General features: G+C 46.7%; 11 protein-coding genes across 11 annotated transcripts; 4 read left to right on the forward strand and 7 right to left on the reverse strand.

The window, feature by feature from the left end:
* Nucleotides 1-224: 224 nt before the first annotated feature.
* Nucleotides 225-1,127, reverse strand: N7469_008826 (xanthine phosphoribosyltransferase; the record flags this gene model as incomplete). The annotated part of the gene is made up of 4 exons (XM_056647744.1): nt 225-273; nt 335-760; nt 848-954; nt 1,095-1,127. The coding sequence occupies 4 exons, from the start codon at nt 1,125-1,127 to the stop codon at nt 225-227; spliced, it is 615 nt and encodes a 204-aa protein (XP_056497509.1).
* A 298-nt stretch (nt 1,128-1,425) lies between these two features.
* On the reverse strand, nt 1,426-2,857 carry N7469_008827 (thermophilic desulfurizing enzyme family protein; the record flags this gene model as incomplete). Its single annotated transcript, XM_056647745.1, has 3 exons — nt 1,426-1,939; nt 2,019-2,492; nt 2,565-2,857. 3 exons carry the CDS (start codon nt 2,855-2,857, stop codon nt 1,426-1,428), a joined length of 1,281 nt encoding a protein of 426 aa, XP_056497510.1.
* Nucleotides 2,858-3,704: 847 nt separating this feature from the next.
* Nucleotides 3,705-4,580, reverse strand: N7469_008828 (uncharacterized protein; the record flags this gene model as incomplete). The annotated part of the gene is made up of 3 exons (XM_056647746.1): nt 3,705-4,117; nt 4,196-4,391; nt 4,449-4,580. The coding sequence occupies 3 exons, from the start codon at nt 4,578-4,580 to the stop codon at nt 3,705-3,707; spliced, it is 741 nt and encodes a 246-aa protein (XP_056497511.1).
* A 578-nt stretch (nt 4,581-5,158) lies between these two features.
* On the reverse strand, nt 5,159-6,848 carry N7469_008829 (tellurite-resistance/dicarboxylate transporter family protein; the record flags this gene model as incomplete). The annotated part of the gene is made up of 4 exons (XM_056647747.1): nt 5,159-5,513; nt 5,595-6,005; nt 6,067-6,382; nt 6,464-6,848. 4 exons carry the CDS (start codon nt 6,846-6,848, stop codon nt 5,159-5,161), a joined length of 1,467 nt encoding a protein of 488 aa, XP_056497512.1.
* Nucleotides 6,849-8,063: 1,215 nt separating this feature from the next.
* On the forward strand, nt 8,064-9,334 carry N7469_008830 (SDR family oxidoreductase; the record flags this gene model as incomplete). The annotated part of the gene is made up of 6 exons (XM_056647748.1): nt 8,064-8,107; nt 8,181-8,405; nt 8,482-8,489; nt 8,554-8,705; nt 8,770-8,864; nt 8,977-9,334. 6 exons carry the CDS (start codon nt 8,064-8,066, stop codon nt 9,332-9,334), a joined length of 882 nt encoding a protein of 293 aa, XP_056497513.1.
* Nucleotides 9,335-9,702: 368 nt separating this feature from the next.
* On the forward strand, nt 9,703-11,408 carry N7469_008831 (succinate--CoA ligase (GDP-forming) subunit beta; the record flags this gene model as incomplete). Its single annotated transcript, XM_056647749.1, has 6 exons — nt 9,703-9,756; nt 9,830-9,910; nt 10,019-10,091; nt 10,158-10,257; nt 10,323-11,208; nt 11,274-11,408. The coding sequence occupies 6 exons, from the start codon at nt 9,703-9,705 to the stop codon at nt 11,406-11,408; spliced, it is 1,329 nt and encodes a 442-aa protein (XP_056497514.1).
* Nucleotides 11,409-12,363: 955 nt separating this feature from the next.
* N7469_008832 (F-box domain protein) lies at nt 12,364-14,045 on the forward strand (the record flags this gene model as incomplete). The annotated part of the gene is made up of 3 exons (XM_056647750.1): nt 12,364-12,443; nt 12,504-13,034; nt 13,109-14,045. 3 exons carry the CDS (start codon nt 12,364-12,366, stop codon nt 14,043-14,045), a joined length of 1,548 nt encoding a protein of 515 aa, XP_056497515.1.
* A 1,158-nt stretch (nt 14,046-15,203) lies between these two features.
* N7469_008833 (heat shock factor family protein) lies at nt 15,204-17,174 on the forward strand (the record flags this gene model as incomplete). Its single annotated transcript, XM_056647751.1, has 7 exons — nt 15,204-15,520; nt 15,595-15,693; nt 15,761-15,828; nt 15,888-16,231; nt 16,294-16,363; nt 16,421-16,525; nt 16,558-17,174. 7 exons carry the CDS (start codon nt 15,204-15,206, stop codon nt 17,172-17,174), a joined length of 1,620 nt encoding a protein of 539 aa, XP_056497516.1.
* An 864-nt stretch (nt 17,175-18,038) lies between these two features.
* On the reverse strand, nt 18,039-18,804 carry N7469_008834 (DUF3245 domain-containing protein; the record flags this gene model as incomplete). Its single annotated transcript, XM_056647752.1, has 2 exons — nt 18,039-18,483; nt 18,629-18,804. The coding sequence occupies 2 exons, from the start codon at nt 18,802-18,804 to the stop codon at nt 18,039-18,041; spliced, it is 621 nt and encodes a 206-aa protein (XP_056497517.1).
* A 1,116-nt stretch (nt 18,805-19,920) lies between these two features.
* Nucleotides 19,921-22,933, reverse strand: N7469_008835 (uncharacterized protein; the record flags this gene model as incomplete). The annotated part of the gene is made up of 3 exons (XM_056647753.1): nt 19,921-20,199; nt 20,264-21,380; nt 21,468-22,933. 3 exons carry the CDS (start codon nt 22,931-22,933, stop codon nt 19,921-19,923), a joined length of 2,862 nt encoding a protein of 953 aa, XP_056497518.1.
* Nucleotides 22,824-24,164, reverse strand: N7469_008836 (uncharacterized protein; the record flags this gene model as incomplete). The annotated part of the gene is made up of 3 exons (XM_056647754.1): nt 22,824-23,132; nt 23,191-23,502; nt 23,568-24,164. 3 exons carry the CDS (start codon nt 24,162-24,164, stop codon nt 22,824-22,826), a joined length of 1,218 nt encoding a protein of 405 aa, XP_056497519.1.
* Nucleotides 24,165-24,605: the final 441 nt, after the last annotated feature.

Here is a 24,605-nt window from a genome sequence, read left to right on the forward strand (position 1 = left end):
GCCATAGTAGAAAGATGATCTATTGCAGGGCCCAGTAATAATAGCAAGTAACTTTTCTAACTTCGTAAAGGATATCGTAAATTTAAATAAGCCCGGACCATCTATCAGTACCGAGAGAAAGGGTTGGGAGGTCCAAGACAAGGACTTCCCCAAGAAAATTGACCAATAAGATCAAGGCGCCGCAGAATGAAATGCAGGTCGACTATACAAGGTAGAGAAGGCTTTTAGATGATAGGGTTCTCCTTGGCGAGAGCGTCATGCTCCTCAATATCCCTATAATGTATTAGTATTGAATAAGTTCGTATCCTCGATAACTCCAAAAAAGAATACGTACTTGGCCTCCCAAGGATAGCAAATCCAAACATCATCCGTGGTGACGGAAGCGTGATAACGACCACCCTCCATCATATCGGCGGGCAGAACACCCTTCTTAGGCTTGTTCTTGTTGTGCAGGACGAAGACGAAGAAGTTAGTCTTCTCGCCCTCACGACCAAGCTGCTTCTGCGCCAGCTCGACATCCTTCTCCAGCTCACGGACAGCGTATTCCAAAGTGGTACGGGTGTCATCAACCTCATCGACAATCAGAATGTTCTTGCCGATCAGGTTGGCCATCTCGAGGGAGCTCATGTCCAACCACTGAGTACGGGTAACCTTGGTACCGGGGACTTCCTCGGCATCACCACGGCCGAGGTCCTCGTACAGGGAGAGACCGATGGCCTGGATGGGAATGTTGGGGTCACCGGGGCGCTTAAGGAAAGAGCTGTAAGAGACGAGAAAAAAAAGTGTCAGTTTTGTGCTCTGGTTTTCGTGCGCAAACAGAAATAAAGTCAGATGTATGCGAACTCACCGGAGGATACGAGCAGGAACGTAACCACCACCGCCAATGGCGATCATAAGGTGAGGATGGAAATCCTTGAGGATGGCATCAGCCGACTTTTGGCACAACTGGTGCACCTGGAATTTGTCGTTAGTATTTGAATAGGTTTGTATTTTTCCTCCAATCTATATATTTCAAGCATGATAGTAATGCAGACTGCACGCAGTTTTGAGGCGCATAGGTTGATGCACGAGGACAATCACAAGGTCGTACATACCTGGTTATAGGTGACATAGAACTTTTGCGGCATTATGACGGAAGAAAAAGAAACCAAGCAGGGATCCTATCGAGAAAAAAGGGTAAAGGTGGTTGAAAGAAGAAAAGGAAACTCCCACAAAAGAAAAAATTCGGATCGGCGGGCTATCAGGCGGGGTGGCTTATCAGTCACAATCCACTTTTTACTTTTGACACTCCCCGGACTCATCAAGGAACCCGTGGGGATTTATTTAAAATCTTTCTCTATCATTTCAATATGGCAATATGTTCATATAATTGTCTGTGATACTTCATCGCATTCATCGGGAATAGCACCTATTCCTCCAACTTCGTCAAGTATACCACGTTGGCGCGGGGTATTCACGATGAAGTACAAACCGACCCAATTCACGATTCTTATAAGCCACTGGATCATGCAACGTGTGTGTACGGATATCCCTCCAGAACCGATCCAGTCCGACCTTCAACGAGGTCGCCCGAGCCCCCGTCACCTCAAATACGCCGGATGTAACTCGGAGCCCGACATCGGTAGTTACAACCTTGACGCTGGCCACCCACTCGGCCACTTCGCCGCGTTCCTCGGCCGTTAGGGCTGCCCGGTTTCCCGAATACTTGGTGTACACGTCCGTAAGTTGGTCGGCAGCCCGATCAGCTAGGGCTTCCGTAGCCCGAAGATGCGCGAAAAAGTTCCCGTATCGTTCGAGGATGTAGAATTCTTCCGTTGCAGAATCCTTGTTGTCTCCTCCAAAGGGCCAGGGACGAGTAGTAGCAGTAGTATACTTCGAGGCAAATTCGAGAGATCCAAGGGCGATTCCGAGGTAGAAGTTGCTGAAGACGAGTTGGATACTAATGAATAGAAAGAAGAACATAAATTATTAGCCAGTTCGGTTTCAAATGGAGGTCAAAATCGATGAGCTTGGCTTACGTTGGAAGAAGCAGTGTTGGGAACTGAATCAACAATACATCCTCGCGTGGTTTCTTTGAAGTTTCGTCCCAGCCAAGTGCATCTTTCCAAGGCACGCGAACATTATCGATCTTCACACCACCGGACTCAGTCAGACGCAAGCCAATATTATGCCAATTATGCGCAAACTGGATTCCTGGCTGTCTTGTCTCGACTAAAGCAAAGATATGCCCATCAGTGCCCTCGAGAACACCCTCCAGCACAGTGAGATCTGAGACCACACCGCCAGTGTTGAAGAACTTGGCTCCGTTGAAGACGATATGATCACCATCGGAGGTAATCTTGAGATCACTATCACGCGGATTCACTGCACCACCGACGAAGTAGTTATTCGAGATGATTAACTCGTGGGTGCGCTCGATTTGTTCTGCTGTTCCGACGACATTTGCTGTCGTGGACCATAGAAGGTGATATCCTAGAAGCATGCCAATAGAACTTGATTTCAATCATAGATTAGCTCACTGAGTCTCTGTATTGTATTTACATCACTTTTTTGGTCAGTCTTACCCATCTGCCTTGGCAACTTCTCGAATGGCCTTATACCCAACACTCCAAGGCTGCTCACCACCGCCATACTTCTTCGGTCCCAAGAGTTTCAATAGGCCCGAATGCTTTAAGAGTGCAATCTCCGCACGCGGTGATTTGTTTTCTTGGTCTCTTTGAGCAGCATCTTGGGCCAGAACTTCTGCGACTTCACGAGCACGGTCTACCCAGCCACTCTCTGAGTCTGGAAGTGTTGACCATTTAGTCTCATATTGGGAATAGACAGCGGGGTCTGTAGCAGGGACTTCCTGAGCCATGCTGGTATTTATTTATCTCGAAATGTATATGGTAATATCAAGAGCTTAGTTGTTTCGAATGAATATAGTCTCAATTCTATTGAAACAATATTGGTATCTGGGATAGTCCTCCTATATGTAGCCATTGCGAGAGTATAATTCGCAATGACATGCTGCTCGTATAAGATGATGCGATCCTTCCACAAAACTCGTGAGTCCGCTCCCAAAAATGAGAGTCAATCATTGAATGGTTCAGGTGGTTTTCGTCAACGCAGTTGGGGATGTCGTTATCGCAGATCAACTGGGCCCCACATCGGTAGTTTGACTTCGTAGCACAGAGTATACATAGTTGAGATCTCTCGGGCGAGAGAAGTATAAAGAAACTACAATTAGTACAGCCAGTGGTTGGAGGCATATTACATTCATATTAAACATATCACGCAACTGTATTATTACTCCGTAGTAGCCCCGAGGTAATATTTCCAACCCAATCTTCAAAACCCTAGAATAGCGTAGTCCCTAATAATATGTAAAATCTACCTGGAAAATATCTAGTGTAGTGAGGGAATATCGGCCTGCTCACCAGAATAGGGAAATTGGCCTAATTTGGAAGGGAGCTTATAGTTATACATTCATTTTAGATAGCATCTTTAGCAACACACACAGAGTCAATTACACGAGTTACAGTCTATTCGAGAGAGTGCTAGCAGATAGCCCTAGTCGGGGTGTTGTTTACCCTCATCCTTCTGCCCCATTCGGCCTGCACGTACCGACCATGCTGCCTCGAGCATCCTATCCCGTTACACTAGGTAGATACCACAATTGAAGGAGCTCACTGAGAACCTACACTGTCTCAGAAGTGTAATAATCACTGAGCTTTGTTCTTCTTTTTTCCAAAGAATCGCGACGTATCTCCCAAGGGAATATCAAGGAGAGAATCCTGCAACAGCAAATGGAAAACAATGTACCATCCAACAAGACCCGCCAAAAAACAGAAAACACCACCAGATTTTTTCAACGCAATCGACGATGCCTGGTGACCATCTGCGGCGGCAAAGTAGCTCGCCGCAACAGTAAGAAAGCCCAGATCAACAAAAAGGAACACGAGGATATAAGCAATATTGCTCGGAAGCGAGGCAACAAGAAATGTGAACACGAAGACTGTCCATAGTATCATGAAGAATCCCACTGCATTATTATACTCCGCCGTTTGACCACCGTAAGACTCGACAACCCCAAAAGCGGGCGTCAGAAGTGCACCATATCCTGCGTAAAAGAGGCCTGAATAGAGGATAGTAGTAATCATCAGCTTTTGACTCCGATAGAAGTGTCTTGGATGGCGAACTATAGTCAACTCACCAAAAGCGCTGAAAACAGTATAGGCAAATCCATTGCCTATAGACAATTCCCACTGGGCAGTAACGACAAGACCGAACGCCGCTATGAAGAAAAAATTACCGACGAAAACATTGTCTGTCGTGACACCTCGCCATTCCATGAGACTTAACGAGAGGGTTGTCAGAGTTGTACCGAATGCGCCCAAGGCGAGGGCAGACTGTGAATAAATCAGCAAATTAACATTTCCATTCTAGGTACTAATGAATGAACTTACACCTGCGCCTAAAGACTTTGGTGCTTGAGTCTGGACGTGTGGTAAGATTGAATCACTTTGTCTCTCAATGTCGATTGCGTCGGTAGGTTTCTCGTTTACGTTCGAGGTATCGTGAGATATCGTCGAGGCCATCATACAGACGCGGAGTATCCAAGATGATATTTCGAGTTATTCTTCGGAGTCGGGAATTATCTGTTGAGCTGAACTTGATACAGTTGGATGCATAGTCCATTGCTAGGGACATAACTGCATTTTAAAGACCACTGTATCACATCATTATAAGGGCAGATGGCTAAAGATCGATCCATGCGATACTCAAATTGATCGACGTGATCAGACTATGGATTTCCTATATGGAGCATACCAAGGTTAAATGAGATCAACTAACTTAAGTTTGGGGCTCGCGGCCTGGGAACTTGCGTTGAGTGGGGGTGTTTGTGACTGGCATAATCGTGGGACGCGATGATGTGCTCCAGTGCAAATATTTATATTTGCTGATCGAAGGTAAATGATCACATAAATGACATTAAATCTTGGACTTAATACTAATCAGAAGATTTACTGCACTTTGGTCGTGGAACAATCCCCTCTGTATGTTAATTTACAATGCTAGATAGGCGTGTGACATGATTGAATAGTCGTTCAATTCGATTTTATAGGACAAAACTGGCAATGGGTATATCTTCAGAAAACGAATCAAACAACCATGCTTAAACCGTTACATTTTCCCTTGAATTCTCCGACTCAGGTTTAATGCTGTAAATTTCAAATCCACCCTCATCTCGATCCTCACCCTTTTGCGGCCAGAGAATCTGATGCGTAACGATGGCCCGAATCATCATGTAACAGACAAAGAAGTACATTAGAAGTAGCGGAAGTATTGCTACACACCCAATGATGTTTATTGCTTTGCAGGAAAATGCTTGTCCGATGGCAAATGTAGCAGTGATCAAGGCAGTGTTAGGGAAAACGAACGAGAACCAGGTCATGGAGAAAACCATTCTGCCTGGACCAATAGCAGACCAATGAGCTGCACTGGCAATGATGAAGAAGAAAACAGCCAATCTGTTTCAGGATCAGTACACGTCGTTTTTCCAAATTAATACCACTCCTTGGTGACTTAGAGAATAGACCATATTGACTTACCCCCACAGCCACAGAGAAGCGAAATCAACAACGACCCGCAAAACATTAGCAGCCAACGGCCCATCCCCCATGAAATCCGCAGGAAACGCACGCTTAGCCTCAGAGGCCATGTTCACAATACCAGCAACGGTAAATCCACTCGGTCCGACAGAGACAAACATACCTGGTCGGAGGTTTTCTCTCGGTAGCTTCTGCGTCATGAGCCGGTATATGAAAGCCGAGTATACCATCATTGAGACCAAGAAGCCGACTCCTTGAATAGTAGTGCCACCAATAATGACACGCAACGCGCGCTCGGGGTCCAATTTAGCGCTTAGAATGCCGGCGTGTGGTCCGATGATAAGTAAGGGATATGCAGGGAAGATCCAGATGGGTGTCATCTGGGCAATTGTGAAAGTTTGAGTTGACCACCTTTGTAAATGTAAGTATGACACTGCCAGTGTGCTCCTGAAGTCGAAAGGTCATATCTTACAGAAGAAGGTATATACCAGCCGATAAAACGACTGCAAGAGCAGCGTCTAACCAGAACAATACATCGACAGCCGTGAGTAGCCATGGCCCTGCATTTTCCGGTCCGAATTGCGAAATGTTGATCAGGATTGTTCCGAATGAAACGATTGAGGCCGGGATGAAAAGCGACTCTGTTGGATGAAGAAATGATGCTTTGAATGTATATGGGTAATGATAAAATCTTGCAATCAATAGGCCCCAAATGAAAAGGTATAAAGCGATATTGATCAAGAAAACGACGATGCCAATTGTTTCTAGTCCATTGAACTTAAAGGGAACTAATAAACGCCATGTTAGCTGATTCTTCCTCTGATAGACCATTCGCCACTGGGCTCTCTTGAATAACAGTCCTAGCATACCCTGATATAAGACATTCGCCAACCCACCCGTCGCCATAGTAATCGTGAAATAAGCCCAGGTAACATGGCGAATTCGCTTTTTCCAGCTCAACTTGCTAGCAAAATAATCTGCGGCAGTCCCATTAGGATCATAATCACGATCCTTGCATCCAGAAATTCCACTATCTTTTTCTTTACCAGCCGCTCGATCCGTCGCGCGCGATGAAACTCTTTGAAGAACCGCATCCAAGGCCGTTGAGTGGACTTCACGGGCTTGACTCGCCGAGCTATCCATCACACCAAGGATAGAAAGAGTTCGCTCTGCGTCTTCTATTGTAGGTGTTCGATAACCATCCTCTCCAGGGCTCCTCATGTGTCGGGGGATATCCAGGTGGAAAGAAGACATCGTGAGGAGATTAGGATCAACGGGATACCGTAATGCCAGCACTCGGCTTGTCCCTGGAATATGTGGTTCGCGCGGTATTCTTGTGAATGTAAATCATGAAAGATGTGGTTCGTGCGGTATTCTCGTGAATGTAGATCATGGAATATGAATGCGCCCAGTTAATAAACGTATGATAATTGTAAATCATGGGGTTGCATCATATATGCAGACCTAGTTCAATGACATAGATAGGTTAGGGTATAGACCTGTTTTGTAGTAGATTGCGGGCGCCGCCCGGCTTGGCTTTGCGGAGACAAGTCCAGTTAATTTGGAGGTGAAACACGCATTCAAGGCAGGTTTTCTGGCAGAAATGTACGATGTCTGAGGTTGCGTAGACCTAGATCGTGGATATTTGTGGTGTTTTCGTTATATTTGAATGATGTTGTTACCATCGACAGCTTGTAAAAGAGTGGGAAAGGTGATGGGAGGGAGCGAAAGAGTAAAAAGAACATCTTGAATTCGAGTCCCGGGAAGGTTGTTGGACAAAATCCCCACATCGGAGAAGCCTATTTGATGTTGTCTTTATTGGGCTGTTCCTTGCCATCCAATCTTTTCTCTTACGGCAGACTCCATCTGCTGCAAGCTGGTTTGCTGTCGGGTATCGGCACATCGCGGGGGCCAAGGGGAATTGGGCAAGATACTCCGATTGTACATATTGAATCAAAAACGGAGTAGGTATTGACTTCATTCCCATGGTCTAGAATTATGTCACTCAATTAAACTATAATTGCCGTCATCTTACATCCTTGTTACAATTGCCCATATTCAGTACTTGTGGAGATTTTACATCCTGTTGGCCGTGCTGGACCTGAGCGTAAGGCGTAAGGCTGGACCCGCCAGTAACTGAAGACCCCCGATTCTGACTGGACTCTTGTTGTTGGCATAAGAAAGTCAAACCAACGTCAATACAACATGAATTCGGCTTAAAGCTTGTCTCTCTCCGAAATACGTCGTCGTCTTCAAATGGGAATGGAACGATGTCCTAAACAAGCAAGAAAATAGGGCTTAGGGTTTCACGGGCTGAGCAGCTCTTATGACGAGCCTCGGCATCTCCAGCTCTGCGACAAGCTGCATGAAAGCTACGACTCGTCGCAATCTTCAACCAATATCTCCCAGAGTATTCCATCCCTCGAGATTAATTATCTAGAGTCGTGCAATTCATAGCTTGACACGAATATGCCAGGAGTCACGGATACCCGCAAATCCGTGCTGATCACCGGGTGAGATAGCTATACCGAAACACCAGGAGATACCACCGGGAGCCGTCGCTAATTTCAACTTAATACCATCTAGATGCTCGCCCGGTGGAATAGGAAATTCCCTGGCACGCGAATTCCATAGAAATGGACTACGTGTGCTGGCGACAGCCCGAGAGGCAACGACAATTGCCGACCTGGCCGAGCTCGGTATCGAGACTTTGAGTTTGGTTGTTGATGACGAAGAAAGCGTCAAGGAGTGTTTCCACGATGTCGAGGCGAGGTTAGGTGACAAGGGCTTGGATTACCTCGTGAATAATGCGTATGTTCCATTGCGGCTCCCACTTGAGTCTTTCGTTCATTTACCATGAAATTGTTCAACTAATATACATTGCCAGTGGCCGGAGTATGTTAAAGACGAGCGTCACTTTTTCAAGCTGCGCATTAGCAGTTACTGACAAATCTTATAGATTACACTGTGCCAGCTATGGAGGTTGAGATTCCTGAAGCTCGCAAGACATTCGAGACCAATCTTTTTGCTGTCATCACCATGTGTCAGACTTTTCTACCACTCCTGATCAAGGCCAAGGGTACTATCGTCCAAATTGGATCTGTGGCTGGCGTATGTCTTTGGTTGAATACCTCAAGTTATGCATTAGATTACAATGTCTAACTGACCGATCTAGATTATTCCATATGTTTTCGGATCCGTCTACAATGCATCCAAGGCAGCATTACACTCGTTCAGTGATACGCTCCGGGTCGAACTGGCTCCATTCGGGTAAGTCAACGCAACCGCATCCTCTTATCCTCTTTTTGAGATGGGCAGAGGGATTTCTTGCGTCTGCTTTCACCCTGGCTGTTGGAGTAACGCGCAAACTGATTACTTGCAGTGTCAATGTCACTACCATCGTAACTGGCGGTGTACAATCACGCATCGCCCGAACCCAGCGCACCCTCGCACCAGGATCTCTCTATACCTCGATTGAAGATGAGTACACTCGACGTGTGTCTCATAGCCAGTATAATGCCATGCCTCATGAGGCCTACGCACGTAGTGTTGTTGCGCAAGTGCTGTATGGGTCAGCCCCCTGGCGCTGGCTATGGCCGTGGGCACAGGGTCGGAAAACCTGGATCTGGGAGGGTCATCGCAGCTGGCTCATTTGGTTCTTGTCAGGTGGCTGGGCGTGGAATGGACTGTTTGGACGGATTATGACGAGGATGTTTAACCTGTGGAAGATCAAGGCTTAGTGATGATGCTGTTGACCATAGTGTGTATCAATATCCGTAAGCAATTCAAATTCAGCTCACGCATACATAACCTGTACACTTCATCGCATTGCTGTCCTACACTGCACTCCTTGAATCTGTTATAAATGAATACCGACGGCAGTTCCGTGATATTCGCGTCTGCGCCCGAGGCAGTGGTTAGTCAGCCAGGAACGGGCGCTGGTTGGCTGCAACACCCGGTTTTACCGCGACGCAATGCCATCCCGAGAAAAAGAAAGCTGTTCTCCCGATCCCGACTCCCTCAACTCCCCCCAAGGGCTCCCTGGATACAACTGCCCTCATTTTTTGATATCCCCCCCACCCTCTCCCCTCTCCTCTCATTCTTCAATATGTTCAAGCTTGCCCGCGGTCGTCCTATTGCCGCGGCTTTCAGAGCCGCCACTGTGAGTTACTCCCCGTATCCAATCGGCCCGTCTTCTGCTTCATGTCCACTAACTCGGCTTCTATCGGATCTAGGAGTCGTCCTCTCGTCTGGCTCAGCAGCAGAAGCGAAACCTGTCTATTCACGAATACCTGTCTGCGCGTCTTCTGAAGCAGGTACGTTGGAGATCGCGTTGAATTTGGTCGTCGCGCATCTTGCAGAGTCTTTTTTTCTTCTCTCAAGTTGGACCAACACCCAAGTCGGATCGCTGATAATCAATATAGTATGGCATTGGTGTTCCCAAGGGAGAGGTTGCTCGCTCCGCCGAGGAGGCTGAGGCTGTCGCTCGTTCCATCGGTATATCCCACCTTTGTGTGTTCCCCCCTTCCTCGCACTCGGTACTAAACACTTCTTTCTTCCCAGGTAACGACGACATGGTTATCAAGGCCCAGGTTCTTGCCGGAGGCCGTGGTAAGGGTTCTTTCGACAACGGTCTGAAGGGTGGTGTTCGTGTCATCTACTCGTGAGTAGTGATGATACCTAAAATATCTTCATTGCGAGTCGTGATATCTAATTGACAACTTTTAGTCCTACCGAGGCCAAGATGTTCGCCGAACAGATGATCGGCCACAAGCTCGTTACCAAGCAGACCGGTGCCGGCGGTCGCCCTTGCAACTCCGTCCTGATCTGTGAGCGCAAGTTCGCCCGTCGGGAATTCTACCTTGCCATCCTCATGGACCGTGCTACCCAGGCTCCCGTGGTTGTTGCCTCCTCCCAGGGTGGTATGGATATCGAGACCGTCGCCAAGGAGAACCCCGATGCCATCATCACTACCCCCATTGACATCCACAAGGGTGTTACCGACGAGATCGCCCGTAGCATCGCGACAGACCTCGGCTTCTCTGAGCAGTGCATCGAGGACGCCAAGACCACCATCCAGAACCTGTACAAGGTCTTCATGGAGCGTGATGCCACCCAGATCGAGATCAACCCTCTGTCCGAAACCTCCGATCACCAGGTTCTTGCCATGGACGCCAAGCTCGGCTTCGACGAGAACGCCGAGTTCCGTCAGAAGGAGGTCTTCTCTTGGCGCGATACCACCCAGGAGGATGCCGATGAGGTCAAGGCCGCTGAGCACGGCCTGAACTTCATCAAGCTGGACGGTGACATTGGCTGCCTGGTTAATGGTGCTGGTCTCGCCATGGCCACCATGGATATCATCAAGCTGAACGGCGGTAACCCCGCTAACTTCCTTGACGTCGGTGGTGGTGCTACCCCTGCCGCCATCAAGAGCGCTTTCGAGCTGATCACCAGTGACCCTAAGGTCTCTGCTGTCTTTGTCAACATCTTCGGTGGTATCGTCCGCTGCGACGCCATTGCCCAGGGTCTGATCAACGTCGTGCAGGAGATGGGTTTGCGCACTCCCATCATTGCCCGTCTTCAGGGTACCAACATGGAGCAGGCTCACAAGCTGGTACGTAGCCCCCTTTAATTTAATCATATCAAGGAAGTGCGATCATAGCTAACAATCCCTCACAGATCAACGAGTCTGGCCTGAAGATCTTCTCCATTGAGGACCTCCAGAGCGCTGCCGAGAAGTCGGTCCAGTTCTCCAAGGTCGTCAAGATGGCCCGTGAGATCGATGTTGGTGTCGAGTTCACTCTGGGCATCTAAGCTCCTTTCTCTTCCCGTGAAGGGGCATGCATTGGGTTCGACAATCTCTCACGTCACAGCAAGATTCTAGAACTGTGATTGGGATATTGTCGTGCCTGTTCCTGTGTCATTTAATCTTTCTTTTGTCACTGTATTCTTGAGTGTTTGATGAATATCATTTCCTAATAGAGGGATGTCTGTCTGTCTCTGCATGAGCTCTGGTGTAGTACGGTAATTAGTACCTACCTACCTACTATTTAGTAGGTTGGAAAGGGACTCTTTCAATAATGTATTCATTGAAGTCTATATCTTTTTGACCTCGTAATTTGCAAGCTCGAAGGTAATAGCACAGTATGTTATTACATCGGGTGACAGGTCTGTCGACAGTCGTAGAATTACACAGCATCACGAGCCAAATTTGACCTTTTATTTTTCGGAATATGTCAACAGCGCTATGCAAGGATGTAGATGGATCTACTTATTCTAGTTCTTATATTAAAGAATAAGCCTTTGTTTTAGAGCTGTGGTGGCCATTACTGCCTCAGGCCTCCATTTACCCGCACCAAACCAGTCAGACACTGCGAACATCCACTCCTACTTCCTCTCTTCGGCATCAAAAGAACCACAAAAGATCATGGTCATTTTTATACCCTCACAACTCTACATCTAGTAGATGACCAGAGCTGTGATATATATATATTACATATTGGTCTCTTGTATTATACACAATTGACAGAATAGGCGAAAGGCATCTCAATCTGGTAGTCGACAGTCGCTCCTTCCTTAACTCAACCGGGCTATTCAGTGCTCTTCTTCCTCCTTTCCCTCTCCTTTCCTTCTTCTCTCCATCTTCTCCCCCTCTTCTCCCCCTCTTGTTCTTCTTATATTCGTTTCACCTCAAATGCCTCCTTTTCATCATTCATCCATTTTTTCTGCTCTCTTACAGTATCTTGTGTCTTTCAACAAATCATTCATCATGGATAATTCCACAAAATCCGACTATGACAAGTATATGGAGCCCTCTGCATTTGATTTTCATGAAATGCGTGAAAGCTTGTAAGTTCAGTCCTGCTGCTAGATATTGGTGGCGAACTATGGTCGGCTCTAACTAGTCAGAGTCAACAAGATTTTGAACAAGATCGCCTTGCACGACCTTCCTGAAATCCTGGCTCTCGTTAATAAGAAAATAAAGTTCGATATTGTGGGTAATCTGCCCATTGAAGTTGTCGCTCTTGTCTTTGGATATCTCGATCTGGAAGACGTTCTCAGACTACAAATTGTGTCGCGGCGCTGGAAAACTGTCCTATCCTCTGACGTGGTGCAGTGTGCACCTATCCATGCGCCGACTAGATGGCTGCAAGAAAGATATGCATTAGATCCAGCCAATTTCCTCAAAAAAAGGTTACGTATTCAGAACGGCATATTTTTGACTCGGGTTTTACTCTCTCCTCTTCTCCAGGTAGAGAATCTGTGGGCAACATCGGCAGACTATTCGGAGGGTCACTTCGCTTGGATAGATTGGAGTTCCCGGGTCTTGAACATGCTGAACTTGTGGACTGGACAACTTGTCAAGTTTACGACAGAGGAACGGCAAGAATTCAAGGAGACAAGGGTGTCTAATGTTCTTGCAGTGGCGATTAGTCGACAGTATGGCATCAGATCCAGTCTAATATGGCTATCCTCGAGAATCAGGTTTTTGCTGACTCTTAAATGCACCCTAGGACTTGTCATGTTTGGCATATTCATTTGCACGAGTATGCATGTTTCCAATTGCCCAACGCATTATGCGAGGGTCGTTTCTTTGTTTACGGAACTAAGGTGATGTTGCTATGCGGAAAACACCTTATTCACTGGAGCTTCGAATCACGCACGGCACACACCATACATTGGGAAGATGCAAGTAACCTAAAAGTCCTAGCTCTCGATAAGAATGACGATGGATTTACCGTTGTCTACAATCCGCAGATTCCTCCAAGCCCGTCAAGCCCGAATATCGCGGAGAGTCTAGACCAGCGCATAGAGAGCAGGGAAATGCATATCGAGCACTTTGCACTGGAAAATGGAGTATTTCAATCCACTTCAAAGCAGATTGAAACATTCCCTCCAGCTGGTTGGGCGATCAATAAGGACGGTCCAGGTCATTCTCATAACTCGTGTCCTCTCTACACTTTATATCCGGGACAATGCAGCTTTAATCCCGAAATAGTGACTTGCTCAAATTTTGACATGTTTGCCCCTTCATCTCGGCGTGACCTCTTTTATCTGAACTTGATATCTCTTGAGAATGGTCAAGATGTTGTGTATCATCACCTCAGAGAATCTGATATACTCGAGTTTTCAAGCCCCAGACCCATATCTCCGAGTCCTGGAATTATCTATGCATCGCAATGTCAATGCCCAGACGTTTCTATCTGCGATATCTCTCATCCAATCATTTTTGAACGTTCCAACTCAGCTCCTGGCTCGATTCGCAGCTACTTCAGCCGGACAGGCAGAATAGATTTGAAGTGCAATGGCATTTATGGCGATGAGGATTTTATAATCCTTGTTGATCGAGATTGCCTGGCCATTCAGAGCTTCAATGGCCGGGGTATCTGGGATCCTGACGCAATCGAATGGCCTCATGAGACTCGACGGAGGGAGTGGATGGAGGAATGATAGGTGTGAAGATGGGTACAGAGCGCAGGCCTGTGGAAGGTAAATATTGCAGGCCTGCGGGGGATATGGACTGGTTCCGAAATATGCAAATATCTACAGCCATAGTGATCTTACTACCATTGTCATATCTAGCGGGAATAACTTCAAGTTGAATCTGATATCAGCGGATTGAATACTATGCAAATACAATAGTTGAACATTCAATACTAACTGAGAATATAGTCCCAGATTACTATGAGGTGTATTGATAGATTGCAATCTCGAGTATTCTACATTGACTAGTCTTTAGTCTTTAGAATTTAGAATTTAGTATTTAGTAGATGTAGATGATGTTTTACTCATACATGAGTATGGTGAGTGTAGAGCCGAATACAGTAGTAGTCCAGCTATTCATTTACAGTCATACAGTCCTAGCATATAATTAATACTCTTGGTATATTACATCTACTGTAATATAGTATACTATGTATAAGAATATATAAGAATATGAATAATGATCTACTTGAATGAATACTCAATCGTTAGAGACTATTAGTTGTACTATGTATATCAGCATATTGTGGAGAGTCCCCCTTTTCTCTTCTTCTCCACCGTCCACGCTTCTTCCTTTTCTTCTCTGCTCATCTCTCCTTCTTCACTCATCTTAATTCCACTCTTCTCTCACACGGTATCTCACGACTTTTCTTCTTATATGAAGATATATCGGATAACCACATCCTCGGACTGAATTGCAGATCATCGTATTACCGACCCCTTCTTCCCCGCAGCTTTCCACCTCTTCTCTTTTCTCCTTCATCCCTGCAATTTCAACGCAATGATCGATCTGTTGTCGATGCGTCGTTAAAATTACTGCGCTGATTCCCGCGACTCTCTTCTTTCTTTCCATTTTCTCTTTTTCCTTTATTCATTATATTGGCCTATCATTTTTTGGTTATTTTCTTTCTTTTTCTTTTCCCACGTTCTTCTCGGCCCACGAGCGCCGGCCCTTCTCCACCCCCTCCAATCCACCCTCAATCCCAATCCAATCCACTACAATAATCTTCTTCAAAAAACCGATCGCGTCCAGAACCTCATCTCTGTCCGATAAGAAGGGCTTCCCACGAGCTTCGCATTGGCGATCGCAAGCTCCGAACTCTCCCTGGCTTTTGCTTGCGCGCGATGAGCAGCCTCGCCGATCCTCCCTCCTCTCGGACGACGTTCGCCGGGCCTGCAGATGCTCCCCCCGGTAAGACGCGAAACCTTCCAGTTCTACCCTCCTCTCAACACCATACTGCGATGGAGATGACTCCTTCATCGCCTGCGACTGTCGCAGGGCCTGTTCATAGCAGTCCCGATGCCGACCGAACCGGCCCTCCGAATACCAACGGTTCCGACGCGGGCACTCCAAGTAATCCTCCTAACGCAGCTGTTGGAGCGGCCGCCGCAGCTCAACAGCCCAAGGTCGTGCAAACAGCCTTCATCCATAAACTCTACAAGTATGTATCTCTGGTTTCAGTCCATGCGACAAACGGTGGGGAGCGAAATATAGCCACTAACGGTGGATCACTAGCATGCTGGAGGACTCCGGGATCCAACACTTAATATCCTGGTCAAGTACGAATGATAGCTTCGTCATGTCGCCAACCTCTGAATTCTCCAAGGTTCTTGCGTCAGTTTGAATACTTTCCTTTATCGCCTCCTTCGAATGAGATGCAGGGTTGCTAACCCCCGCATAGACAATACTTTAAGCATACCAATATTTCCTCCTTTGTGCGGCAGCTAAACATGTACGGGTTTCACAAAGGTGTGTTGCAATCGCAATCCTCGGCTGAGCTTGAATCAAACGCTAATCTCAACAATCAGTGAGCGATGTCTTCCATACTGGATCGCCCGACTCTGCGCTGTGGGAGTTTAAACATGGAAATGGCAATTTCAAACGAGGTGATCTGGTTGGTTTGCGAGAAATTAAGCGTCGCGCATCGCGCCATGCGTTGATCCACCGCGACTCGTTCCCAAGCCATAAAGCCGCTGCTTCACAACCAGGCACCCCAGCTGAGCCAGTCCCGGATGCTGCTGAAGCTCGATTGATCAACCTTGAACACACCCTTTTTGATATGCACAATCGTTTAATTCGAGCTGAAGAAGGCAATGCGGCCCTTGCCTCGAGATGTCAAACTATGACCGACGGTCTTTCGAAATGCTACCAAGTATGCGCCGGCAATATATCACCTTGATCTCACGAGAATCCTCCATCTAACCATTAGAGCAGTGGACACATTCAATTTCGCGCTTCTTGTCAGCCGTTGTACCTGACCGGGAGAGCCCTCTATATCGTGATAGTATGTTGGATCTGTTATCATTATTCGCTGCAGAACTATCACTAACAAATTCTATAGTTTTGAACATGCAACGAGAGGTCGAGAAGCAGATTGATGCAGTCTCTCAGGAGCCTCTTCTCCCACCCCGCCAACCCTTCTTTGGCAATATAGGCCACGAGACCGGTCCACCTCTTTCCCCCGTCAACTACCTCAAGACGATAGCCGACGTCCATCGATGATTCGACCTCCTGTACCGCCACATCTCGCCGTGTCACCCCGCCGTTTTGGTTCAATCGGAGGTGCCAATGCTTCTCTCAATTACAATCGCCCTCAGCCTCCAACAGTGGCCGTACAGCCTTCAACCCCTCACCCTCTATCAATCTCAACTCCCTCCACAGGGCCAAACATGGCCCGTCGCCATACCTTTGCCGATATCCGACAGCATGATTGGCCTCCAACAGGCACCTCACCTTTCCCTCCTGGTAGCACCGGCAATGGACCATGGCCTCCGTCTCCGCACCGCCCACCAGCTTCAAGTGACCAACAGATCCGAGATTCACTTGCGCAATATGACATGAATGCTCCTCGACGTCTCCAAGAATCCCGTCATGCCACGCCACCTGCCAATGCCGAGCCTTCTCCATCGATGCTCAGCACTGACAATGGCTGGTCCCTTGGAGGCTCTAGATTTCCCCGCCAAGAATCATCCCTTCCTGCAACACGTCGATCCAGCATGGCCAGCAATGTCCACTCCCTTCTTAATCCGGCTGATACCGCTGAACGACCCGACGAAGATCAGCAAGAAGATCGAAAGCGCAAGCGATTGGAATAAGTCTCGATATGACAAATGGTTTTACCCATCTTCAAAAAAAAAAATTATCCACATGTCGAGCAACTCGATTCGATCACCATCAACCCATAATTGGACTCGAATTGGCCCAATCGATGCAACGCCAAAGCTAAGCAAAGCAAAGCCAAAACTCAAAGCCCCAGAAAAATCGACAGATACCAGGCAAAAATGACGCCCATTCTTGGACGCAATCGTTACACATGAAGCAGCCAAGACATCCCTAGATTCCAACCTTGAGAGAATCCAGGGACTGCCAGTGTATGGCCATGGCCTGTTTCTTTTTGCATTTGTAGATGTTTTTTTTTTCACATCCCCTCTTGTTTCACCTTTCCCCTTCCTTCTTCTTTTCTTTTTCCATGGAGATTCCAGAAAGGCGTGGGCGAGATCGACGCGTGACGCAAAACAAAAAGTTACTGGGTCATCAACCTTTCTTTTCAAATATACCAAATTTTATATACCCCCGGGGGTCGGGATGGAAAACATCGTGGCATCATAAAGTGGAATGGAATGTATTCTATATTGTCTAATTCATGTGGCTGGCAGTCAGATATCTACTGAGTAAAGTTCTGTATACAATAGTATAGTAGGATGTAGTTGAGTGCACTGCTAATACTGCTAACCTTGCATATTAGTAGCACTACTATCTAAACATACTATCTTTACTATAGGTAGTATGTTAAGAAGTCTTTTGATGCTCGAATACTCTATATTATCTGTATATTCCAGTGCAGCCATCGACAAGACCAACATAATTCTATAGTAACATAGGATACTGCCCGCAGCATCCACCCGTCTATCCCATCCAGTCCGCTAATATAATACATCAAAGCATCCATCAATGATAAATCACCTCTTCTTCTTCTTACTAGCCCTCTGAGCCAAAATCTCATCCAAATAACTCGCCGCCTTCTTCCTCCCCTTCCCCTTCCCACCAGTAACCCCATCCACCCCAGACCCCGAACCAGACCCAGACCCGTTTTCCCCAAAATTCTCCTTCAAATCCTTCTTCCTCTTTTTCCCAACCATAGCAGCCCTCCCTTCTTCCTCATCATCCTCTTCCTCAGTCACCGCCGACGAAGATGTTCCCTGCGCTTGTCCCGAGATCGAGCTTTGCCCTTGCCCTGTCTCCCGTTGAACCGGCGCGGGTTTCTGCGCAGCAGCCTTCTCTTTCATAATTCGATCATAGTTCCGACCAAGAAGTTGTTTCCGTAATAAATCATTCGTGCCAAGTTCCGTTCGATTCCAACTTCCATCCGCTGCTTTTTCGGGAAGTGGTGCGCCGATTCCGAGTCTGTATGCTATACTTTAGTCTTCCCATTCCGTTCCAATCCATTCCAGCTTCCCACCTGCCACCTCTATGCCGGTAACAGGTACAAAGTGCCAGTACGAGTACCAGTACCAGGTTACAGACTGCTTTACAGAGGGTAAGAACTCACGTCTCGGGAACAGCAATAAATATCTCATCTTCTTCCCGCTGCAATTCCTCCTCTGTTTTTTCGGGAGTGGTCTCTGTTTCAGCGGGTAACCATGAAGAAACTAAACGTTGACTGCGTGATAAAGCGACATTTGCTCGATTGAGTATTATATCTGATTCTGATTTTGATAGGGCCATTTTGATAGTCCCTTTGACACCCTTTTGCTGTCTTTTTGGAATTATGAAATGTCTTGGTGGTCGCTGGTGATGGCGAGAGATACCTTTTTTTTGTGGGGCGATAAGATGAAGGCGGTGACGGAGATTATCTACAGTAACTTTTTGGTGGATTTTTGTAGGAACGAAAAATTACATTCCTCATCGCCACAAAGACACAACAGGAAAGCAAAGGAGCTACATGATGGAGAAGATTGTTTTCCTCACGTCTCAATGAGATGTGACTCCTTTTATTTGGCAGCATTTATCTTTGTTTGACCATGATTAATAAAGATGGCCTGCCAAACTGTGTACATATCTTGGTTCCAAGACATTATATTGTACAGTTCTACATTTCAAGGCGGAACAGTACCATTCAGTAAAGTTTGATATGTTCAATATTGAGGAAATACATACGTCACACACGCCCGGATGGTCTAGTGGTGAGTTTTTTAGTTTAAAAAAATTCAACAATCAAGCAAGTTGCTAATTCAGCCGAAAGGTATGATTCCTCTTTCGGGTTAGTCCCTCCTCTCTCAGAGAGGACCTTATAGAGGAGGTCCCGCGTTCAAATCGCGGTTCGGGCCGTTCAATCCTCATCGAATAGCAGTTCCAATCTGATCGGAACTGATGTAAGATGACAGTTTTTTAATATTTTTCTGGTTTTTTTTTGTTGGGATATTCTCTTTATATATCCGTATAGATAAAGCATGGTGGACTAAGATTCTAGTTCCCAGTCGACACCACTCCTAGTCAATGCATTCTGAGTTAGGCTGTATCAGTCAGATCAATACAGCTTTGAATGGAATCGAATTGAATTGACGGGGATTGATTGTACTTAGTGGTAGGGCATTTCACGTCGGAATGACCTCTGCATACTCAAGTAATATGCAAGACTGGTGTAGTTGATTGGATGTGGATGTATCTTGAGTGAGTAGAACAGATTAAGGTTGTTGACGGTGCTTAAAATCTTTGTATAATATCACAAAGACATTTATATTCAGGAATGAAATAACACTAATAGTACAGGTATATACATGTATGTACATTTTTGATTGCATAAGCACATAGTAGATTCGCCCTGGAAGACTGAGCATAGGATCATGCAACAATGGAATCTGCCGAGTCGGCACCATCTTCAGACTCATCTACCTCTTCTTCAGGGGGATTCATCTCCCAAGGCTTCTCCCACATCTTCTGCTCGGTAAGTTGGAGAGACCGGTCATTCGAGGGATCCCGATCACGATCAAGTAATCCTTTGACAGCATCCGACAACGTCTCATGCAGTTCAGTCTGTATTTTGACGAACTTCCGTCGCGTGGCGGACTTCGATGAAAATCTGGATCCAGCAGCAAGGGATTGTAAAGCAGTATTCAAAGCCTAGAGAAATCGAAGTTAGTGCAAAGTGAGAGCAAAATCAAGTAGGTTAAGTGTGGATACGTACCAGGTTGAGGGCCTTTTGCATCTCAATCAAGTTTCGAGCAACTTCGTCTGGCTCGGATAAGGCTCTGTCAACATTGATGGTAAGGCCCAACCACGAGTCCATGAGTAGCTCTTTCTTGTCCCAGATGAGTCTGCCTCCGAATAGACTCGCCATTAATGGCGAGACCAGGGTATTTTCCATGAGGAACGGGATGGGGGAGGTCGTTTCTACTTTCTCGCTGTAAATCACCAAAGATCGACTGAACTCTCGTCCCTGGTTTACCACACTGCTCGGATGCATCATAGCCCGAGCGTCGAAATTCGTCACAAAGAGTCTGGAAATAGACTTTGACCCGGCAAGGCGTGGGAAAAGACAGTGCAATAATAGTGCTTTGATCAGTGGTGTATGATCAGAGTTGACGTTGAAATCTTTTCCACCGACTGCTCCGCGGCGGGACGGGATATTGATGGGGATAATATCGGCATGTTTCATCTGCTCAAAAACATGTTGGATATCACGACGGGTGATTTCATATTCGCGGAACCAAATGTAGCGATCTAGGGCGTATCTGCGAGCGGCAAAAAAGCCTTCTTCGAGATGGACTTGTCGAACAGCTTTGTATGCGTTCAACATGGCGAGATGATCGCTCGCAGAACCTTCGGCGAATTCAACAATGGAGGCTCGGACTAATTTCTTTGTCGCGGGGTCCGTGGTACGAAGGAAAAATGATTTAGATCCCATACAAGCGAGGGTAATCAAGGGGTCTAGACAACGGAAGATGACGCCCAAGATGAGCAGTTTTCCAAATTGCGGCGATAGAGGAAGTCGCGAGAACATCGCACCTAGAGATGTGATATTCTCGTTTTTGTCTAGCGCTTGGAGTCTTTTCAGGGCATCCACGTTGGCGACCACGTCGTCTTGATTCGGGGGTTCGAGTGTGCTTTGGAGAAATGTCGATATCGATTCTTCTTTACCAGCAAAGACTTTTGCGCGAAGGCATGTATCTTGTAAATCACCTTGAAGAATTGCTGGAGTCTGGGTCATTTGCAAAGTATCGAATCGACGTTTGGTTCCCATGAAGTAATATTCTCCATCCTGTACCCGACCAACACGTCCGGCTCGTTGCTTTGTATTGGTCCTGGTTGCCCAACAATCGGCCAGTCGGCGAGAATATTTTTTCTGGTCGACAAGCAATGTATTGACCTTTCCTGAATCAACCACGTACCTTACATCGGGAAGTGTGACAGATGCCTCGGCAATGTCGGTTGACAGGATGATTCTTCGGCAGCCTTTTGACCAAATAGCGTCTAATTTTTCTTGCTCTTCTGGTAATTGCGAGTGTAGTATTCCCACTCTGAACCGATCTTCGTCGAACATGTCAAGACCCATCCGAGTCCCATGTGTCATGAGGTAGCCATGGACTGCCATGATGGAACGCAAACCTGGGAGGAAACAGACAATGGACCCTGTTTCTGTTGAAGATAAGATGTTGAAGATTGTGGCTGCATATAAGCCAGCTGGAATGCGGGGATCTTCCACGGGCAAGGCGTTCCGACGGTTGGAAGGTACTTGAATATCGGTAGAGTCGGTGTTTTCCAGTTCGTTCGCGGTTGAATCTCCAAAGACGGCGTAGTGCTTGTTCAAGAATTTATTAGATTCCACATCTTCGATTAGCCCCTTCAATGTATCGACGTGTGGGGAAGACTCGATGCTTTCGAGGACATCATCAAGATAATGAAAGTTCACATGGAATTGGCGACCTGGCACGGTGATATGGGGAGCAGGAATCTGTTTTCCGTCCGGACCCGTAAGATAAAGATACGAAGCGAAGATCTCGGTATCCATCGTTGCACTCATCACAATGATATGCGGGGTTTTCAATCCTTGTCCGACGCGATTTTGAATATAACGTTTCAACAAGAGCAAAACGAAATCAATCCCAATGTCTCGTACATGAACCTCGTCAATAATGATATGAGAGAACGATTCAAGATTTGACAGTGAGCCCTGTAGAATGTTCAAGAGAATTCCTGTGGTGCAGAACGTAATGTGTGTGTCATTTGTCGATATCTCACGATTGTGTCGAACCATATACCCCACCGTCTTTCCGACACTTTCATTCCTTTCCTGGGAAACCCGTTCTGCTAGACGATGAGCGGCTAGTCGTCGAGGCTGAGTACAAAGGATATTGCATTCTCCCCCCAACCCTCTACCGATTGCATCGTCCAGAATCATCTGTGGAACCTGAGTCGATTTTCCAGACCCGGTTTCAGCGACGATAATGCTGAATGGATTGTTATGAACGAGGTCTAGGACCTGTTGCTTATAGTTCGTGATCGGCAGACTGGCCACCTTTGATCGAATATCGAGCATCTCCGGGCTTTGTAAGCTTCTCAGCGTCTCCAGGGCTTCCTTGAGCTCTTTTGATCGCTGGTCACCGCGGTTGAGTGGTACCCCGGAGAATTTCATTTGGGAGGTGTATACTTCATCTTCTAGTCCCATCTGTTCCTTCATGGCCTTCATATTCTTCGATGCTTGCAACAGGTCGTCTCGGTAGAATTTCATCATGTCAAGGAGCTCGTCATCCGCGGTAAATTCGATCGTTGCCCCGTTCGCAGGATCCCTTTGGGGGGGTAATGGGTGGATGTTCAGCTTGGTGTTCAATATCTGGCATCGTATTGGCCATTGCATTTTGCTCATTATGCATATTGTGACTATCCTGTGACATAGTCTCTTCGTTTGGCACTTCTGCTCTGTTACTGGTAGACTTGCCCACATTATCCTGCTGTTCCAACATCGCCAGGCGCCAACTCTCCCACTGAGGTGTCTCTTTTAACTTCGTGATCAAAAGCGTATGTGCAGCCACTTCCGAAGTTCGTCTGCCAAAAAGCTATTCAAAAATAAGTTAGATAGGGATTTGTCTTAGTGGGCGATGCATTATAACATACCCATGCATCGGCTCTACCCGTTTCCTCTATTGTTGGTTGACCCGGCATGGAGAGCGCTACTGAGCAAATAGATTTGCCTGGTTCGGATGACCATGTCGGAATGAGCTGAAAATGGCCCATTTCAGACATCTTCATGAAACGCATGTACTCTAGATAGCAATAGCGGACCGGATCTTCAAGTGAGGCATTTAGAAAAGGAACCGAGGCCCTCAAATCATCTTTCACTCGAGGATCATTTTTAAAGATTTGGAAATTTGTTTCCTCTTGGATTTTGCGATAAAGCGATATGATTGCTGAGTTTTGTGCATTGTCCTTTTTTCCAACAGAAAAGTTAGAAGATTTCAAAAAGCACTTGAGCTGAGCATATGCTTACATACTCCGTCAATGGCAAAACCAGTCACAGATTCTGTCTCGCTGATTGGGAAAGAAGCCGAAGTTTCCAATCGATTCTTTCCTTCTAGCCATTTAGATTTCAGGTCAAGCTCTGAAAGTCTTCTGCTGACAATTAAAAGGAAAACAGGAAACAACTTCATGTCGTGGCTAATCTGCCAAGATTCCTCATGCTGGTAGTCAATGGGTATATCCCGCAGTGGTATTGCTTGCTCTGGCAAGACGACAGGTCGTACTGTCTGTGTAGAGGTTTCACTTGACTTTGTAGAATCCTCAACTGAAGTTGCATCGCTTTTGGATTCCGCGTCGGCAGCAAATTGGGAATCTTGTCCTCCCAAATGGGAATCCGAAAAGGAGCGTATACATTCCTTCGACACCGTGATCCTTCCATGCTCGACATTATTATCTCGAATCGTCACTGTTGTTGATATGCTGCGGGTCGCGTGTGAAGCTCGAGGGCGGAGCAATGACGGCGTAAGGCTGCACTCATATCGTAAGGATCGAAGGGAGAATTCGGTTCTGTGCAGAGCTGGCAATCGTTTGATATTCCGAATGTACAGGCGAGCGTTTGCACTCAGTGTCATCTTGCACGAGGAGCCACTGCTCGGCCTGGGAATTGACGTGCGCGGCCGAGCTTGGGGAATTGGCGCTTAAGGATTCATCTGCTAATTAGAGGCCTCGAAATGTAAGGCAACGCATGTAATGTCAACACTATATCGCGTGCAGCGTTGAGGTCTGGCTGAATCGAGAAAGAAAGTCTCGACTGGGAAAATCGGCCGATCCGCGTGGGTCTTGGCATCGTCCAATCACCTCAAGCAGTTTCCAGGAACACACCTTATCTACTTCAACACTCATCATCTTACTAAATATACATAGTATGTGAACCAAATTCTGAATGCTGAGTTGCAATGTGTTTCACGGTGTTTGAGAAAATAGGGCCTTAATGCCAGTAGCCAGTCATCAGCTCGCTTTTGGCGCCAGCTGGTATGAAGCGCTTAGCCTCTCCTATTAGTATATTGGTCTTC

Source organism: Penicillium citrinum (assembly GCF_028827155.1).
Source record: "Penicillium citrinum strain IBT 23319 chromosome Unknown utg000008l:1.0-2707905.0:1.0-2709502.0, whole genome shotgun sequence".
Classification (NCBI taxonomy): Eukaryota; Fungi; Ascomycota; class Eurotiomycetes; order Eurotiales; family Aspergillaceae; genus Penicillium; species Penicillium citrinum.